General features: G+C 41.7%; 1 protein-coding gene across 3 annotated transcripts in view; it reads right to left on the reverse strand.

Annotated features, from left to right (window-relative positions):
• The window catches only part of stard13b (StAR related lipid transfer domain containing 13b), a 58843-nt gene that overhangs the window by 38375 nt on the left and 5958 nt on the right, over nt 1–14510 (reverse strand). For all 3 annotated transcript variants that reach the window (XM_020088268.2, XM_020088269.2, XM_069534756.1), the window contains 3 exons: nt 11552–11695; nt 10312–10458; nt 5075–5108 (listed from right to left, as the gene is read on the reverse strand). In XM_020088268.2, the coding sequence (XP_019943827.2) occupies nt 5075–5108; nt 10312–10458; nt 11552–11695 (325 nt within the window). The remainder of the gene's footprint in view (nt 1–5074; nt 5109–10311; nt 10459–11551; nt 11696–14510) is intronic.

The following is a 14510-nucleotide window of genomic DNA, read 5'->3' on the forward strand; positions in this document are numbered from 1 at the left end:
GAGAAACATTTTTCCAGCTGTGTGAAATAACAACTTTTCATATTTTTCACTGTCGTCAATTAATGTCATACTGTGCAATTTAAAAAGCCTCAGCTGCAAATGACAGAAGAAATCCTGCCTGGGGGATTCTCTGTTTCTCAACCGTTTGCTCACATGCCAGTACAGTATTATCAGAAAAGTCAGTCACTCTATTAATACCACTATTAGCCCATTATCTAAACCCAGTGTCTACCAGTGCAGGCTTGAAATCATTATCCATAGGGCTAGTTCACAAATGTGTTGGTTTGATTTCTGGATTACAACTGCACTTACACTCCCACTACACTCATTATTAAATGCATCTTCACAGACATACAGTTAAAAGGTACATGTTTGTGTAATTCAAGAGAAACAGTATTCCTCTACACTGATCTATTCCTTTAAAAACCTCATGAACCTCCTTAGAATCAGCATGTGTCCTTCTCCGTCTCAGAAAAGGACTTTGTAATAAAAAGCAGTGGTAACAGCAGTGAGGTCAGAATCCAGTCGAAACCAGCAAGTAACAACAGGGTTGATAATCCTGCTACATCCAACGTGACATCTGATTTCAATATTCACCCTGCAGCCCCCCTCCCCGACTCCAGTCGAACATTTCAACAGTGCATTCAACATATATCGTCATTCGTTGCTAAGAAGCTCCTATGATGTGTATACTCTGGTCCCTAACAGGCCCCTGGAGAGACGCAGTGCAGAGAGGGGAAGAGAGGCTGCAGCTGTCTGAGGTCACAATCGGCCCTCACCACCACGCAGTGACCCGGGGTGAGACTGCATGGAGGCCGGGGCTCTGAGAACAGCTGAAGAACATGCAGGAGACAAGCCTTGCTGTAATGCATTAGCAGTCATCGACATTATATAATACCCGTCGGTGCTTCATCTGGTGCTGGACCCGTTTATATAACTGGGAATACTTGCAGGGGCCCCGCAGAGGAGTCATTTCACTGTGAGATGGATGCTCATATTGGCCAGTTTCAAACTGTGGTGGGAGTAAAAGGCTGGTGAATGACTGCAAAATCTGTGGTGTAATAAATCCAAGCCACCAATAACATCTTTCTTTGTGTTGAGTGAAAATGTCCAGGAAAATCTTCATATTTGCACTTACTGTCCATCACGTACAGAGCAAATTATAATGTAAATAAAGTAAAGGATAAATCGTCAAATAGAAGCTATGAAAATATAATAACAGGGTAAATATATAGAACATCTATGTAATTATATAGATAGATGTGAGGAATCAAAACAGAAACAGTACTTAAATAAAAATCTGAGAAACGTAGCATCTACGGATGCTCTAACGTCACCATTAGTAATCCATGGAAAAGTACATGACCACAGTGTTGACACCATTTAACTGAACTCTGATGCCCACACATGCAGCTACAAGCAGTGCCAAAACGCTACCACAGCTCATCACCAGAAATGTTGCCAAAACAAAAATATATAAACCTCACCAACCCCATTTCTTTTTCATCCGAGGCAGTGGTCTGAGATTTGCACACACATTCAGTTTTAAATCTCACTTTCACAGCCTACAGCACTTAGCAAAGATCCTCTCTCAGTCTGCAGCTTGATTTGCTGACCCTGAAATCAGGATCAATAAAAGCAACAAGGCTGCATTGAGGAATCCAGGTGAGATTTAACAGTTACTGTGAAGGAGGGGGGGAACAATCGATAAAACATCTTCTTTTCAGCCTTTCTCCTCGGGAGGCATTCACGCCACAGTGCGAGGGCTTTATTTTACCTTCCCTGCAAATAGACAGAAGCCATCTCGGGATTTACAGAGTTTCATCTTTGTTTTTCTTCTAATCAGTGGAAGGAGATTTTCACACTGAAAGTAGATTACCATAGAGGGGATGTGTGTAAATGCAGATGGTCCTCAGTGGGAAGCCTTGCCCAACAGTTCTGGACCAGAGATAAGCGTTTAAGCCTCAATAGGGGCATTTTCCTTCAGACTGCCATTTAGGAACGTGATGTTTATCATAACAAAGCATGTGAGCCTTTATTTATGCAGGTCAAAAATAACACGCTCTGTTTCTCCGTGGACTCCACATTGACAAACTATAATGGCACGCAGTAGAGTGCATACCCAGCCATGCCCAACGTCCACTTAAATTCAATCAAGCTGCACCAAATTGCACACACACATAGATATCAGTCACTTAAATATGCCTAATTTATAAAAATTTAGATTCATGAAAAATGTCTCTCAATCTTAAAGAAAGTGAAGAAAGAATCCTGAATCAACTCTATTTTTCCAGATAACCCCTTATTTAATGGGTCCCTTCTTAAAGTTTGGAGCAAATTCATTCATAGTTTTTGCAGAATCTCATTGAAAATCTTATGTCTCGCTACAACTAAATACATGTTTTAGGTCAGACTGATAAATGCAGATTCATCTTCCTTATCTGCTCTTTATCTGCGCAGGAACCTGGTTGGATATGGAGCTTTCAGCACATATAGATAGGTAGGTTGATTGATTGATTGATTGATTGATTGATTGACTGTTCTGATTCTGTGATTAATGTCAGTACAGGCAGCAGGGTTTCAGAGTCCTCTCAGCAGAGGAAGCCATTCATTTCCACACTGTAATTAAAGACACTGTGGGGAATATATTTCCATACACATTACGCTGTGTGAGAAGGAATCAGGCGCTTTCAACCGCTCATCTGCTCAAGAGTTGATAAATATTGAGTCACAACTTCAGAATATAAACATTGGGATGAAGGATTAATTTCTTTTTTTCCATAATTTTCTCTGAGCATATCCACATGCAGTTTTAGGAGCTGTTTTTACTTCTGCTCAACAACAACAAGAGGGCTAAAAGGTCTCATCTTTTTTTCCATGGCTTAAATAAATGAAAACATGCAAGAAAAGTTTCCAAATCCCCTAAAACTATTTTTGAAATCTCCCAACATGCTTATTTCTGAATGGTGCAGTGGTTATTATCAGTGTTGACTGTGAGACTAACAAATCGGTCGTTGCTCTAAAGAATTCAAGGCTGTTAAAAGCGTTATAGTGATGAGAGATATGTCAAGAAATGGAAGTTAAACAGTTCCTACAGGCTGAGCCGCTCCTTAAACTATTCAAATGATAGAATCACCACCTTAATGACTCAACGACCACTGTGTTATACACATGTTAGATGATCCAACAAATTCTTAATAAAAGTTATGTCACTTCAACTATTTGATAGAAATATTATAATGATCAAAACCACCATGGATTACCAGGGACAAAGAGCATGTAAAACTGAACATTTGATGACGAATGCAAACACTGCAAAAACAAAAGTCACATTCTTTAAAAAATGAATTGGAAGCTTGTAAAATGCAGGTTAATGGTTTATGGATATAAACAATTTCAAGTGGATTTAGTCTTTGACAGTTTTCTATTTGAACCAAGTGTGAGATTAAAAAAAAGCACTGCACATTAAAAGAGCATAACATAATAACAAAGGGCTTCTCACCGCTGCTTTGCTATTTTGGATCTGGACCCAAAGAATGTGCTTTCCTCTCCTGGACAATGTCATTTTAATGAGGTGGACAGTGTTATGGTCGATACTGAGAACCATCTGGCCGTTTCGTATCCGTCTCATAAAATTAGGTCTCCTTATAGCTCAGCTGTACCTAATGTGTGTGACTCTCTGCCAGCTTTGTCCCGTTCACAACATCATCCTCCAAGTTATTTTATCATGACATTCCAGCTGAAGCCATATGTTAATTTCATTCTCTTTGACAGCTAAATAAAGCTGACAGTGACAGGGCCTCTGGTCTGCTTCGTCTCAGCCTGGATAACCACCTGAAAGAGGGAGCATGCGACTGAACACTATGAAAATCACACGGTGGAAAAATATCATGACAAATGAATTTGCAGAAAATCTCAGCGGTGTGTTGACAAACGCGTTGACGATATTCATGGTGGTCTCACACTTGGGTTCCCAAGAGTTACAAGTCTGGAATGGCCGGCGATCGCTCACAGCGCATATCTCATGCACGCCAGCAGACCACACATTCGTTTACTGCAGCACAAAAGTGACATGGAATCTTTCCAGGCCATAATGTCCACTTGTGCAGTGCCGTCATGCACAACAGAGGTCATGTGAGAGTGCAACCTGAGCTCAAAATGGCATCTACCCAAATCCCACAGCTGCCCCTTAAGGGCCACATCACACCAGGCCAAATATTTCCCCTCAGCGAAACAGAAACAATGATGTGGCACGATGCCTAATTTTAACTGCATACCACCAAGCGACCATAATACATATAGAGAGGTCTTTAAAACAAGAGACCGTGCGCTCGGACATTCTCGGGACACCGGCTGGGAGGCCGCTCACGGACACCTGTGGCCGTCACTCTTATTAACATTGACTGAGGCCCGAGCGATGCCCCCCTGCACAACAACACACAGTGCAGGATCAACTTGCAGGGAGATTTTTCACAATGTGCCAGACAGCAGAGCGGCACTGACTGTAACACTGAGACTGAACAGACTTCCTCAAAGATCAAGTTGTAAAACTGAACCAGATATAAGGTTCTGTCAGAAACACCAAAAGATCCAGACCTAGATGTGTAAAAGAAAAATCCACAAGGCCGCTGTTTTTCTACACGTGAGAATGAAGGTTCATTTTCTCACAACATTTGTAGTTGTCATTTTGAATGTCCAGTGAACAGAAATGTAAAGTATCTCAGTTAATGTCCTCGTCGACTGGACATTCATTTTCAATTCAAGGGAATGTAAATATCATTTTATACTGTATGATATTCGATAAAAATAAAGTGTTTAAAAATCTCTTCTCTAGCAGTGAGTTTTCTAATTTCCATTTAGTCTATTAGGCAATGTTCTCTACATGTGTAATCATTTTTAAAGTCAGTAGGTGCAGAGAGGAAGATAAACGTACTGGACAGATCTACAGTCTCAAGACGGACACAGACACAGACATTTAAAACTTTCCTCTCAATCTGATTATGAAGTGTTAGGGGCAGAGAGCAATAACCACACTGCATCAAAAACATGATAACATATATGAATAATTTCTTACCTGCACCTGCTGCATTGGTCATCTTATTGAACATCTACAAGACAAAAGAAACAACACTATATCAGTGACACAATTGAGAGACACACAACCAGTCCCCTGCATTCAGGAACAGAGGATGTCTCCCTGCATCCTTTGATGGTGAAATCACTCCTGTATTGACAGAGCCAATAAAGAGTCTAGCTGTAGCACTGATCATCACTTGTTAACACTGAGGTTGATGTTCTGTTTTTCAGCTTGTTATTCCCCACAATCTGCTGTTGCTGCTTTAATAACATTTCACCAGGAAGTGTACACTGAAAGGTTGGAGGAAATTTAAGAAGCAGTTCGTTATTAACCTGGAATACCATCGTAGTTTTGGAAAAGTCATGTATCTTGACTTGAGAGCGATGATTCGTATTTGCAACAAAACCTACTTAAACACATCCTTGATTTTAATCCTTGATCTTGCAGATGATATATTAATGATCCTGCAGAGGGTGCAGGAGTGAAAATCGAATCCAAAAACTGGACCAGTCGAGATTCTTCTCCCTCTCTTGCCCAGCTCTCTCTTCCATTTCCCCTGTTGTGCCCCACCGGTCTGATTTATGCCCTTGTTTACTTGCCCCGTTTCCACATTTTTCCACTGGCAAAGACAAAACGCTGCATAAACTCACAACCCGCCTGCTCCAGATACCGCTGACCCACTGTCGTGCCAGTCAACTGGCAACGAGCCCACATGATGTCGGTTCAAACTTCTATCAACGTATCTGCAAATGCTTTTCTTGTAAAGCACAATAAGTTACTTGTGTAGCATGTATTTAACAGTGGAGCCGCAGTGTTGTCATGGCAGCACAAACTCTTGCAGTGTAAAGAATCACTTGGCTGGACGAGCGACCTATAGCGACGCCCCTTCCCTGCGACAACAAAAAAGACCCGATTGGCTGGATCCAACAGGACAGGTGGTTTTGTCTGAACGCTATCCATCTTCGTTACACGCTCGCTGACACTTTTAGGCCACATGGCAAATGAGGTGAGAGGGGCACCAGTCCATTTTGCATTCATTCAGATGAAGATTTAACGCAGAGGGAGACGCAGCCAAGCAGTTCTGGCAGGTCTTAAAACCTGAAAGTGTCCATGTGACTCCAAAGTCAGCGGTCAAAGGCTCGAACCCTCGGCTGAACCCGACTCTGTGACTCTGACTCAACAGAGAAATAAGCAGGTCATAAACGTTGACTCATACCCTGTATGTATGTATTTTTACCTCTGTTTAAACATGGACCAGGTCAGCAGGGCCTGAGGAAACTACGAGGTGCTGCTATTGATGTATCCCTCATAATTGACTGTGAGATTTGGCACAGTCGGGCAGAATTTCATCACATCTCTAAACACTTCTGTAACCGAGTTCAAAGGCTGCGTTTGATGTACGGAACACTTTTGGTCCCTGTGCTTTAAAAATCACATACATACTCTTTAAAGAGAAGGAGACAGGGTTGTCTTCTGGAAATCTGATGGACCTGATAAGTTAAGTCTCCAAAGACAAGCTTAAGACCAAGTTTCAGAGATAAACTTGGGATAACGCATTACATAAAACCAGATGCTCGCCCCAGAGGAGCTGTGAGGATTTGACAGGACTTCAAAGTCTCGAACACATCACTCACTCTTTCCTTTTTTCTTTCCTTCATCGTTCCTTCATACCAGTCAAGAGAAAGTATTTTGATACTGATTCGGACCCATTTTTAAAATGCATTTCCCGAGTTCAGTCCGGTTGCCGTCATGCAGAGGACACACATCAAAGCTTGCAGGTCAGGAAAAGTGATATCCTCCATTCAGGAGTGGCACGGCGTCTCTATCAGGGCTGTTGTCACAGGGGAAACGTCATATCGCTTACACCAACAACAGTGTTTGTATGGGATGACAGGTCTGTGTGTGTTATGTGAGTGACTGATAGCGGCACTAATGAAACCCTGCTTAAGAGACAACAGGGCAGGTACAGGTCCGGTCAGTCTGACGGACAGAGCAGGACGTGCTCCGTCTCTGTCAACACCAATTAAAAGATGGAGTCCTCAATGGGAATACATCTCAGTTGACCAATAACAGAACTCAGTGACTGCTAGCGAGGTCGAGATACAGTCGCTGATATAAGATCACAATTTCATGTTTCTTGTCTTGTGAATTTCATATTGTTTGTTGTGAAGCACTTAGTAGCTTGTATTGAAAAGTGCCATACAAATACAATTAGCTTATTATCATTATCCTCACATTTAAGAAGTTGTGAGTTGAATGTATTCAAATACTCCATGAACTGAAGAGTTTTATCAGGCTCAGAAGAGTCAGACAAAGTACTTTTGTGTCACTGTAAATTAAAAGGTTAAAACTTGGACTTATTTACTTTGCTACTGGGACTACATTGTAGTATAGGCAGTCTGTTGACAAAAGGTGCACACCACCTCGTTTTATTCAAGTGTACATTGTGTTATATAAGGAACAGACAAGACAAAACTCACATTCCAGTTTAGATTAGCTCTGCCTGCATGATGTGCAGCAGATTGACACAGATATGAGGAACATTCCACTTGTTTTTTCCACATTGTACAGAGGCAGCAGGGATTCAGGCAGGTGCCAAAAGACTTCATCCAGATACTCACCTAAAATTGTGATCTATTGACTTGTGATCTATCTATTCAAGCAGGGAGCACTGGCTCTGACTCATTGGACCAGTTTATTCTTAGTCTCCGAGGCTGCGATTCAATCTGTATCGCATTCTCGCGCCCTGCTGTCTTAGACGTTTCATACGAAGTGCAGAGCTCTTATGTAAGAGGGCACAGAGGAGGAGGAACCTCTCTGCATGTGCAGCACTGCTCACATGTCGATTCATCTGATTTCTCTCACGTGTGAACCGACGGACAAACTTGAAGGAACAGTTCGACGTGTTGGGTAATCCACCTCATTTGCATGCTGGTGCTGAGATCAAGTTTGTGGTTAAAACTGGACGGAACCAGGCTAGCTGTTTCCCCCTGTTTCCAGTCATTACGCTAAGCTAAGCTAACTTTCTGCTTGAGTTTTTCCAGACATATATGAGACTTATGTCAATTTTCAGACATCGCTGGCATCTCAGTTTGCCACAAAATGAGTAATTACCAAAAACTTGCACTTCCTTTACATGTAAGATTTTATTTTCTATTTTAAGAAATCAGACATCCCAGTTCTCCATGCAGATACTGATCTCTTTACTTAATTAACCTCCTGTTGTACCAAATCTAAATTTTACTACCCAGACAAGAAGGGTATGTTTCATCAGCAGGATTACGCAAAAACTATTGAAAACTAACAAAACAAATACAAACTTTGGTTCAGGAAAGAACACATTAAAATTCGGTGTGGATTGGTAATTTCTAAAAGAATAATTATGGATCTCGATAAAAAAAGTCTATGTAATTTATAATAATGGATCTAATGAACTGAATGTTGGACCATGCATTATACTATGTACTTTACCAAGCCACTGTAGTTTCAGAAATCAACAGTAGCAGTGTGGTGCTCATGAAACTCATTATTTTGAAGCCTAATAAAAAAGAAAAAATGGGAAATAATTATTAATATCAATCATATAATCATCAACAGCCCAGAACATGTCACCACTGCGTATAGAATGTGATCATATTACGCTCAATGTTCCACTGCAGCCAAAATACTCTCGTCTTCAACATATGTGAACATTCCCAGCTGTCCCTGAGCCAAGTTTTAACCTGTGCCACTGTCACTTTCAAGAGGTAGTTATGGCTTCCACAGAGGAGACAGGTGGCGTCTACTCCGAGAACTGAACTTCATTTCATCTAAAGTATCTGAGCCTACAGACAAAATAATCTCTCTTTGAATCTCCACTCTATGCTCAAACCCGTCTCACCCCAATCTTTCCAGTAGCCCTCAGTGTGATTCCAGTATCCTGCAGTCCACAGAATCCGCTCCATGCTGTGGCTTCATGGAGGTAGCTGAACAAAACAAAACTATAACATAACATAAAACTAACATCACAATGTAACAAGATGCCAAGAATTCACTGAATTATATCGGAAAATATTTTTGATTGCAATTTTCTATTATGAGCAGGTTGTTTTCCATCGTGCTGCAGCCGAGCCATGAGCAGAGCACAAAGCACAAGCTGAAAGGCTTTGAATCCAAACCTGCCCTGCATTCTGCAAATCTCTCAGTTGTCTGTTTCTTTTAGGGCAGCTGAATGGTGACATTTATATAGTTGGTCCAGCTGAAGTGGGCGCTGCTTGTTTAAAAAAGCCTAAGCTGCCTCATTCCCAACGCAAACCTCAAATATTTACAGATGCTGGTGGAAGAAGAGGAGTCACACCGGAGAGACCGTCCGAACTTCAGCTTGTGATTAAATTGTTTTAAAAAGTGACCGAATCTGTTAATTGTTTTATCTTCTTCTTTTCTTCTTTCAACACAGTGATAGTGATATAAGGATTGAATATGAGATTGTGAAACTTAAGATTCACATAGTGTGATTCTATTCATAAAGGAAACTGATAATAGAGCCTTTAAAAATATTGTGTGAGAGGACAGATCTCTTTAACAGATTACGTCATTCTGTTTTTATCCAAAAAAACCCCTCAAACAGTGGTGTCCTCATCAACACTGCTGTGGTGCCCCTAAACAAGGCCCTTAACCTCTGAGCTGCTCAGGGGCCAGTGGATCAGACTCAGGTGAAACTGAGTAGCTTCCAGTTAGCTCAGTGAAACCGCCTCGTATATGTAATATGTTTAAAAGATGCATTAACACATTTAAATTGGATCAAGACGATGATGAGCATCTTTTTGAGAACATAAATCAAATGAGTGTGACAAGCTGTGTTGTTCAAAAAAGATGGACAACAAAATATTAAAATGTCTAATACAATTTAATTATTTTCAGATCAAAACTAATTCCGAGATGTGTAAGGTGCAATCCAACGATGGACACAAAGTGAACATTTCCCACCAAAAGCAAGAACTTTGAATATGCAGGGAGAAACAGAGGAAGTAAACAGATCATGGCAGCACCCCAAAAATACTAAAGCCTGTTTAACCAGTTGTGCAGCTATAGAACTGAAGGAATTTAGCAGTTCACGGGCTTAAAGATGAGAACTGGACCATATGAAGCAGGCACTGTGATATATGTATGATTTTACTGTACCTGTTTGTACCTGTATGATTTCTGAGAAGGTGTAAGATGCCTGCAGGAAGCTTGTGATTAATCGAGAAACCTACCGTCTTCTTGCTTCTTGCTCTTGTTCCCGTTGAGGCGCTGCGAGGAGCAGAAGATCCGTCTCGGCTCGGACATTCCCCTGTGGCGGGTCTTTGAAGAACTTGGTCGCTCGGGGTTTGGTGTAGAGTGGACTTTGAAACAGCACCGCACTGCAACAACATCACATCGACAATCAAGATCGGGGTTGTCTCTGTGTGGCTGAGCAGACTGGGACAGGATGGTCTCAACGGTGGCCAGGGGAAATGAAAACAAGAGGCTGAGGTCAACGGCTGGGGAAGTGAAATCTCCAGTCTCAATTCAGCTCGACAGAGGCGCACAAAGGAGCCTGTATGTGTGGATCCTCTTTGGAGAGGACAGAGATTATGACCTTGTCAAATATCCCCAGTAAAGATGTCTTGTCTTGCCCGGTCGCCTGTCATTAGTTAAAGCAAGTAATAGTGAATGCCTGGGATGGTTAAGCAGATGCCTGGGAGGCATGTGAGCCTCTGTCATCCATTCCTAATGGACCAAATCATACAAACTCCCTTCCAACACAACGGCTCCTCTGTGCCATGCAAGCATGTTTAACGCCAAAGAGCACTTCTGTTCCCGAATGCTAACTCTGGAGGGATATTTCATGTAACACTCCACCATGAGAAGAGCCCTGTTTTAGTTTTCATGGTCACAGCCTCAGAAGAACAACAGCTGTCTGTTCCTGCCGCACCATTCCGACCCGTCTGCAGCTCTGAAGACTCCAGTATCACATCTGAGAGCTGCAGATCGACATCATAAAAACAGCTCAGTGAGACACTGTAAGATGTCCTGACAAAGCCCACAGTGTCACACACACACTGTATCCACATATCTAACAAGTCCATGTCATGGGAGAAACTCACATGAGATCAACACACTATTTTCCACACTGGGTTTATGCATTCACACTGCGTCATTTGAAAGAATTATTTAAATCTAATGTGCAACACTTTTTTTTTTAAAGAATGTCCAGGACATAAAATTCAGCTGAACACCTGTTGCTTACAGGTTCAAATAATCCAAAGGGATTTTCTCTGCACAGAGCAAAGTAAATTGATTCAGTGAAGTTTAAAAAGCATGACCAAGTATGCAGCATACGCTTCACAGGAATGTGTACAGCACAGAGACCGTGACAGTGCACCCATCATTTGAACCTCTGCAGTCCACACGCTGCTTTATAAAGACAGAGGACATGCTGGTTGATGCCAGGCTGTGAGAACACACGCTCACCTGTTTCTTGCGGGAGGTGCAGGGTGTGTTGGAGGGAGACGAGCTTGCACTCAGAGCCTCCTCTATGTCCAGGTTGAGCTGGTCCAGTTTCCTCATCAGCTGGCTCATTGATTCTGACCAGGGAGACTTGACCTGTGGAGACTCCTGTGGGTAATCAGGGGAAGCATCAAGATAAGAGACAAGCTGCCCTGTTATTAGAGAACTGAGTGAGGGAATTTCTCCCAATTGTCAGTGTTTGGTGTTTGTTTTGTATTTTTTTTCACTTTAACCAACATTTCTGATTGTTTTGTCTCAAATCTATTTTTTTACAAAGCATTTTTGCATCATTGAAAGTTTCTGCAAACAACTCACAGCTTTTATAAAAGATAAAGCGTTGCCTTAATGAATCACATCAAATATATAAATAGATGAAATGATGCACACAGGCCCACGTGTGTTTTGAAGTTAATCTCACGTTGATCTGTCGACACGTTATTAAAAATACTTGGCATCTTAATTACATGCTTCAGCTCCTCATCGTTAAAGATAAAGATGTGATTTTCTTTTATTACAAACATGCAGTAAAACCAATGGGGAGTATAATCTGGTTCATTTGTTTGTCCAGTAATCAGCTGCCATCTTTGTCAGACTTATTGGACACACAGGAGCTTTTAGGTTAGACGAGAGCATCTGTCGATTTATCACACTGCCCTAAACTCAAACACGAGCTACATGCAAACCCAAAAAAGTATCTTGTAAAATTGCAGATGCTACAGTGCCGCTGCCACACATGGAAATGTGATCTCCTCAGATGCTTCTCGGGGTGAAAGAGCACAGGAGGAGGGGTCCAGACATGTGTGCCATACAGAGCATGATGGAATTCCCTGCACCGAGCTTTCACTGCTCCCCCGAGACACAGTGTATATAAATAGGCCATCTTCACACAGACAGGAGCTGTGTCTGAGGATCTGGAGGTCCAGCCTCATAAATCAGCAGGATACACCTCAGTCACCGAGGCATAAATTAACATTGTTGGTCTGCAATCTGAGCAGAGGAGATATATCAGTGTGTGTGTGTGTGTGTGTGTGTGTGTGTGTGTGTGTGTGTCTTGCCTAAAGTCCTGGAAAGGGTCACATGCTACAAACTCCTCAACAACATCACTGTAGACTCGGTTAAAGAATCCCAGCATGAAATCCCAGAAATATCAAGTCGCAACTTTTCTGTAGAATCTCTCTTTTGGAACAACATCATGTGTTTCCAAAGAAGCTCCCCCTGGAATATGATTGCTACAGGAAGTCACTAACAGGGTTCAACAGAGAAATTTGTCCCAGCAATTGGACTTTTTGGATAATCCACGTCATCCAGGAACAAAATTCAAGATCACCAACCACAGGATATGAACTGTAGTCTGCGTCAGGAGACAATATCTACTTATATTCTCTTCATTCACCCTCCACAGTGAGTTGCAAGGAGTTGTCATCATGACTGATTCCCCACTTACTGTATCCAAGCAAGACTGTATTGAAGCGAAAAGGAAAATCCCAAACCACTCATTATGGCTGCTCCTTGATCATCCCTCTGAAAACCATCCAGGTTTCATTTCTTAGCTTATTCATTTGATTTATTTGGCTGGAAACAACTGAGACATACAGAGTGATACCATGTGATAACCCCAGCATATCAGATTCATCTGTGTTTCCACAGTCAGAGGTCTTTTAATGTTGATTGTCTCCAACTCAATTTAAAACTGACCTGATCACGGACAATTAAAACCCCAGAGGCAACGCATCACCAGCCAGAGCCAAGATAAACGGTGGAAATCATTTCCTGGAATTTCAAAAAAAAAGACTGAGTCCTGATTACTGCCCGTCACTACTGAATCATTTTCCCATTTATTACATCAAGCACAATTATTTCATTGACAACACCCCCACAGTTTCTTGGCCTGGATCCGAGAGAAGAGCTTTGATAAAATGGAAATTGTGTCAAGAGTTTTTAGAATCACGATGGAATCCATCCATTTGTTTGGCAGAAATACCGTTCACTCTCAGAAATCACAAAAAGTTGTTTGTGTTTGGTTCCATATGTCTTTGAAAATAATTTCCGACACTGTGGCAAATGTCAGTAATGTGACTTTCTACATTTGCGATTATTAACATCTTCCCTCGAGCTGCAAATCATTCTCCACGAGGCAGAACATTTGAATTACATTAGAAATTATGGCACTGATAAACTTATCATATTATTTTTTATGTTCCATTAATTTTCTCTAAATTATGAAGAATTAAGGGTCTAGACACCAGACGCTCCCTCCGCTCAGCTGACACTGGGTGGTCAGCTGACTGGCACTGGGACAAAGTGGCTTTTTCCTCTCAATCCCTGTGGAATGATCTAAATCTGGCCAATCCCCTGCTGACCCCTGGAGCCTGAGGGGTCACTGGGGGTCACAGAGAGGAAAAAAATGAAAGCGTCCCTGCTCTGCGTCGTCGTCCTCCTTCCACCAGGGAGAATAAAAAGTTTGACAGTAAGTTTCAACAGCTCAATCCCCTGAGTCTGCCATACATATTAAAAGAATGAACAGTGATGTCAACACATGAGACTGATTTACTTCAGGAAACAGTTACCAGACATCACAAACCGTATGCTAATGACATGCTACAGCTTCTCCTGAAACATGTGACGCAAGGATGATGTAGATGAACCTCAAACATTTCAATATCAAACTAAGAGATGAACACTGATTTACAGAAAGTCCTCCAGATTTAATAGTTCCTGTTTCCATGTTTTCTAAACACAAACAGTCACACCATAAATATTTGATCCACTGCCACACAAATCCTCCTGTCGGCACCTCAGTGGCCAAAAGTTCTTCCGTCTCAAGTCGAGACGGACTGAACTGTTATGAAATGAGTAAAGGAGCGATATTATTTCGGTTTAAGATCTGGAATAAGTCTCTGCGATGACAAGAAATAATACTGCA

The sequence above is a fragment of the Paralichthys olivaceus genome, chromosome 11, assembly GCF_024713975.1.
Source record: "Paralichthys olivaceus isolate ysfri-2021 chromosome 11, ASM2471397v2, whole genome shotgun sequence".
In the NCBI taxonomy this organism is placed as follows: domain Eukaryota; kingdom Metazoa; phylum Chordata; class Actinopteri; order Pleuronectiformes; family Paralichthyidae; genus Paralichthys; species Paralichthys olivaceus.